Source organism: Nannospalax galili, unplaced genomic scaffold (assembly GCF_000622305.1).
Source record: "Nannospalax galili isolate Female #2095 unplaced genomic scaffold, S.galili_v1.0 scaffold1453, whole genome shotgun sequence".
In the NCBI taxonomy this organism is placed as follows: domain Eukaryota; kingdom Metazoa; phylum Chordata; class Mammalia; order Rodentia; family Spalacidae; genus Nannospalax; species Nannospalax galili.
In genome coordinates, this window is record NW_008332666.1 from 83,936 (window position 1) to 89,862 (window position 5,927).

The 5,927-nt window shown below is 36.8% G+C and overlaps 1 protein-coding gene across 1 annotated transcript in view; it reads right to left on the reverse strand.

The window, feature by feature from the left end:
- Nucleotides 1-5,099: 5,099 nt before the first annotated feature.
- LOC103729570 (olfactory receptor 2W1-like) overlaps nucleotides 5,100-5,927 on the reverse strand; it is a gene marked incomplete at its 5' end in the record, with an annotated part of 8,411 nt that continues 7,583 nt past the window's right edge. Inside the window, one exon of the mRNA XM_008827656.1 lies at nucleotides 5,100-5,927. Coding sequence (XP_008825878.1) covers nucleotides 5,100-5,927 — 828 coding nt within the window.

Below are 5,927 nucleotides of genomic sequence, written 5' to 3' on the forward strand. Positions count from 1 at the left end.
AAAGAAACACTACAATGAATCAATGAATCTAAGAGCTGCTTCTTTGAAAATCTAATCAAGACAGAAAGACCCTTAGCCCAGTTAACCAAAAAAAAAAAAAAAGAGCAAATCTAAATCCACAATATCAGAGAGGAAAGGGGAATTATCAAAACAGAGACAGAAGATCCAGAATATTATAAGGGAATCCATTAAACACATACTCTATTAAATTTGAAAACCTAAAGGAAATGGATTGGTGTGTAAAATCCTTGGAACCACCACAGTTAAACCAAGAAGAGATCAAAGTTTAAGCAGACTTGTAACATACAAGGAAATCGAAAGAATAACACAAAACATCCCAAATAAAAAAAGTCCAGGCCCAGATGGATTTACAGCAGAATTCTACCAGACATTTAAAGAAGACTTCCAACTAATACTGCTTAAATTATTCAGCAAGATAAAAGCAGAGGGAGACCTCCCAAATTCCTTCTATGAAACTTCATCACTCTAATACCAAAACAATGTAAAACCACAACCTCAAAAGAAAACAAAGACCCAGATCCTTAATGAACATAGATGCAAGTGTATTCAATAAAATACTTGCAAACCACATACAGATGTACATCAAAAAGATGATTCACCATGATTAAGTAGACTTTATTCCAGTGTTACAGGGAAGGTTCAATACACACAAGTCAATAGACATCATCAATCATATAAATGGACTCAAAGACAAAAACCACAGTCACCTCAATAGATGCAGAAAAGTCTTTTGACAAAATTCATCATGCGTTCATAATAACATTTCTAAAGGGAACTGCACTGGAGGGAATATACCTCAATATATTTAAAGCTATATACAACAAACCTATAGCTAATATCATTCTAAATGGAAAAAAACCTGGAAGCAGTCCCATTAAAATCAGGAACCAGAGAAGGATGTCCACTATCTCCACTCCTTTTCAATATAGTGCTTGATACACTTTCTTGAGCAATAAGAAAAGAGAAGGCAATTAAAGGAGTACTATTTGGAAAAGAAGAGGTCAAATTATTCCTTTCTGCAGATGATATGATAGTATACCTAAGATAGCCCCCAAAATCCACCAGAAAACTCCTTGAACTGATCAATACTTTCAGTAAGGTGGCAGATTACAACATTACTCTACAAAACTCAGTAGCCTTTCTATATACCAATAACAAGCAATTGGAGAAGGAGTACAGTGAAACCCTCCCATTCATGATAGCTGTAAAAAAGAAATCTTGGAATAAACCTGACCAAAGTCATCAGTGATCTGTACAATGAAAATTTTAAATCTTTAAAGACAGAGATTGAGGAAGATATATGAAGATAGAAGGATCTCTCATGCTCATTAATTGGAAGAATTAATATTGTGAAAATGGCAATCCTACCAAAAGCAATATATAGATTCAATGTAATCTTGATCAAAACCACCCTTAAATGTCTATGGAAGTGCAAAAGACTCCAGATAGCCAAAGCAACCTTAGCACAAAGAGCAAAGCTGGGCTGGTTACTATGCCAGATCTCAAAGTATATTACTTGAGCTGTAGTCATAAAACAGCATGGTAGTGGCCAAAAATAGACACATAGATAATAGAACATCATTGAATACCCCCAGCCTGAGTACATGCAGTTTCAGCCACCTGAGAGTCAACAAATGTGCCAAGAAGATACATGGAGGAAAGACAGCATCTTCAACAAATGCTGGCAAAACTGGATCTCCACCTGTAGAAAAATGTAGCTAGATCCTTATCTTTCACCTTGTACAAAAGTCTAAATGGATCAAAGACCTTGATGTGAAATGGGAAACCTTGAAACTCTTAGAAGATGACATTGTCAGTAACCTACATGATATAGGTGTAGGGAAAGGACTTTCTAAACCTTTCACCAGTTGTTCAGGAATTAAGATAAAAAAAATCAACAAGTGGGACCTTATTAAACTGAATGACTTCTGTACAGCAAAAGAAACAATCAAGGAAGTGAGGAGAAAACCCGCATATTGGGAAAAAATCTTCACCAGCAACACATCTGACAGAGGTGTAACATCCAGAATACATCAAGAACTCAAAATAAATAAATAATAAATAAATAATAAATAAACGAACAAGAAAGCAAATGTCCCTATTAAAGGATGGGCTAAAGACCTAAACAGAGAGTTCTCAAAGCAAGAAATGAAGATAGCTTAGGGATACCTTTAAAAAGTGTTCAACATTCTTAGTAATTAGGGAAATGTGAATCCAAACCACCTTAAATTTTCACCTTACCCCAGTCAGACTGGGTAAGATCAAGAGAATAAATGATACCAAATGCTGAGAAAGATGTGGAGAAAGGGAACACTCATTCACTGCCAGAGGGAGTTCAAACGTGTGCCACCGCTATGGAAACCACTGTGGGGAACTCTTAAAAAACTAAAAATGAATCTACCATATAACGCAGTTGTACCTCTCCTTGTCATATAGCCAAGGGATTCATCCTATTACAGAGACACTTACAGAACCATGTTTGTTGCTGCTCTTTTCATGATAGATAAGGGTTGGAAGCATCCTAAGTGGTCCTCAATAGATGAGTGGTTAATGAAAATGTGGTATATTTACACAATGGAGTTCTACTCAAGAGTAAAGAAAGACGAAATAATGAAATTTTCAGGTAAATGGATGGATCGAGAAACTGTTATACTAAGTGAAGTAACACAGACTCAGAAAAACAAGGCATGTTTTCTCCCTCATTTGTGAATCTTAGCACCAAATCCTTGTAATAGGTGGAATAGCACCAAAATGGGCCAACAGCCCATGGAAAACATGATGCAGAGACTTGAAAGTTCAGTGCCTTGTCACAACGAGAGGAAGATCATCCCATACCTGTCGCCCCCCTCCAAGGCTCAGGGATTTTGTATGGAAGACGTTAGCAGAAAGAATGTAAGAGTCTGAGGAATGGGTAGAGTTTTACCTGGAAGTGTCAAGGCTGGCAAGCTATAGTCACACCTCCTTCCCATGATTGTCAAGGTTTGGAGAGGGGTGTCAGTTACCTCTCCCACCCAATCAGTTGGCCTTAGCTGCATGTAGGGGAGAGGCTAAGGATATAGAAGTGGAGAATGACATAAGGTACGTCTCTCACCATTTTGTGAGGCTGTTGGGAAGTCACAGGATTTATATTTGATTGTGGACTTTCCAGCACAGATGTCAATGGGGGGAGGGCACCCAATTTTCTGTAAATAAACCCCTTCTCTATGTTGTTAACAAGCCCAGAAAACTACTTAGGATTTTCAGGAAAAAAAAAAAAAAAAAAACAGATCTAGGGGAAACTCATTTTCCAGCAAAGTTGACCACATGTTGGCAAGTCTTCAGCCTTTGATTATTTATTTCTACTTTTCCCACCTTAAACTTCAATGTATATTTATTTTTATATAACCTGTTTCAAGATATTTGTGAAAAATATATTGAAAATCGATTCTCTGTGGGATAATAAAAATATTCTAAGATTAAAAATATATTTTATTTGTTATTCTTTTTTCCGTGTATGAATCTTTTGCCTGCATGTATGTAAGTGCGCCACATGCATGCAATGCCAGCAGAGGTCAGAAAAGGGTATCAGATCTCTGGGAACTGGAGTTATAGATGGTTGTTACCATGATATGGGTGCTAGGAATAGAACCAGGAAGAAGAACAGCTAGTGTTCTTAACCACTAAGCCATCTCTCTAGTGCCTTGAATTCATTTTTAGTGAATGAATGTTGTCTGTGCTGTTGCCTTTATTTAATGAAACTTTCATTAATGTCTTCTCACTTCCTTTTATTATAACAAAGAAGCAGTGGCTTAAATAATACACACTTTTTAGCCAACTAATATCAGATTTCATTTAATGTGTTGTTGAAGTAATATGTTGCTGAACATTGATGTGTCATATATTAGACTATCTGAACCAAACACATGGTAGTGTTTGGAAAACATAAAAGAAGACTTAATGTGCAAAATATCTATTTACATATTCTTATTTAACAAAGAAACTAAAACTTGTGTGAACCTATTCATTTGAATACATACAATATATGTATGATTTATTGCATATAAATTTGAAACTATATAACCCAAATTTCTAGCACTGATATGTACAGTCTATTTTGAAGGTACATTCTTAATTTTGGTAAGACTTGTAATTAATGGTAGATATATTAAATCATTTACTAACTTTGAAAATCCAGAAATAATTATAATATAATAATTATGGAAAACATAACATTTCATTTTGTCTTTATAATAAAGCAAATGCGTTCAAGTTTATGATTACATTCTCAATATGTCAAGCTCAATTAAAAATAAATAATGACCTATTCCTAGAATATGACATTGGTTCACAGAATAAAAGTGAAGATGGAGCTAGAGAGACTGCTCAGTGGTTGGACTCCCACTGCGCTTCTAGAGGACCTGGGTTTGATTCTTGGAACCCATGTCAGGTGGCTCACAACACCTGTAACTCCAGGGGATCAAACACCCTCTTCCAACCTCAGCTCCTGAACTCACGTGTCCATGCCTGCTTACAGATAGTCATACACAAGTAATAAAAAATACAAACTAAGGGTTGGGTGTGGTGGCACTTGCCTCTAATCCTAGTACTCGGGAGGCAGTAACAGGTAGATGTCTGAGATTGAGATCAGCCTATTCTACATGGCAAGTCTCAGGACAGCTGGGGCTGCAAGTAAATCCTGTGTCACACACACAAAAATAATATAACAAACTAATAAAAATGAAATCCTAAGGATGATTATAATGTGGCTTGTTTATAAAAAACATGTTTGTGTACAAGAAATATTTTTAATTAATCTTTATAATTTTAGGAAAACATCACAATAAAACTAAAGATATATATATATATTTATTTATTTGTTTGATTTTTTTTTCAATCTTTTTTGAAACAGGGTTTCCCTATAGCCCCAGCTGGCCTTGAATTCACTATGTAGACCAGTTTGGCCTTGAACTCACAGACACCTACCTGCTTCTGGCTCCCATGTGCTAGGATTAAACAAATGTGCCACCATATCTGGTGAGATATATTACTTTATACAAAGAAAACACACCCATTGCTCTTTTTGCTCTGATATATTTCTATTACTTCAAAAATTTCCTTATTTTTGTAGATTTGACATTAATCCCAATCAGTTTCTTCAGTGCATTCTTCATATCCTTATTCCTTAACGTATAAATGGGGGGGTTGAGACTTGGAGTGACGATGGTGTAAAAGAGGGTGAAGAACTTTCCTCGTTCCTTAGAGGCGCTGTTGCCTGGTTGCAGGTACAAGTAGATAATAGGTCCATAGAACATTGTCACCACTGTGAGATGAGATCCACAAGTATTCACTGCTTTGTGTTGCCCCACTCTGGATGTCATTCTCAGTACAGCTTTGGCGATGTAGCCATAGGAAATAACAATAAGGATGAGGGGTGTAAGGACGATGACAATGCCTAGAGCAAAAACAGACATTTCAACTGTGGTGGTGTCTACACAAGCTATCTTGATCATCGCTGGCAACTCACACAAGAAGTGGTCCAGAAGGTTGTTTCCACACCTAGGCAAAGTCACTGTGAGTGTGCACAGTAACACAGAGTTGGCTAAACTAATACTCCAGACCATGACAATCATCTTGAGACACAGATGTGGGTTCATGATTACAGAATAATGCAAGGGCTTACAAATAGCTGTGAAACGATCATAAGACATGACAGTCAGGAGAAGAGACTCAATGGAGCCAAACCACATATACATGTATAGCTGAACAACACAACCCACCGAGGTGATAGTCTTCTCAGGTCCCCACAAGTTAACCAGCATCTGGGGGATGATGCTTGTTGTGAAACACATGTCCAGGAAAGATAAATTTCTGAGGAAGAAGTACATCGGTGTGTGGAGCTGGGAATCCATGAGGGATGAGAGAATGAT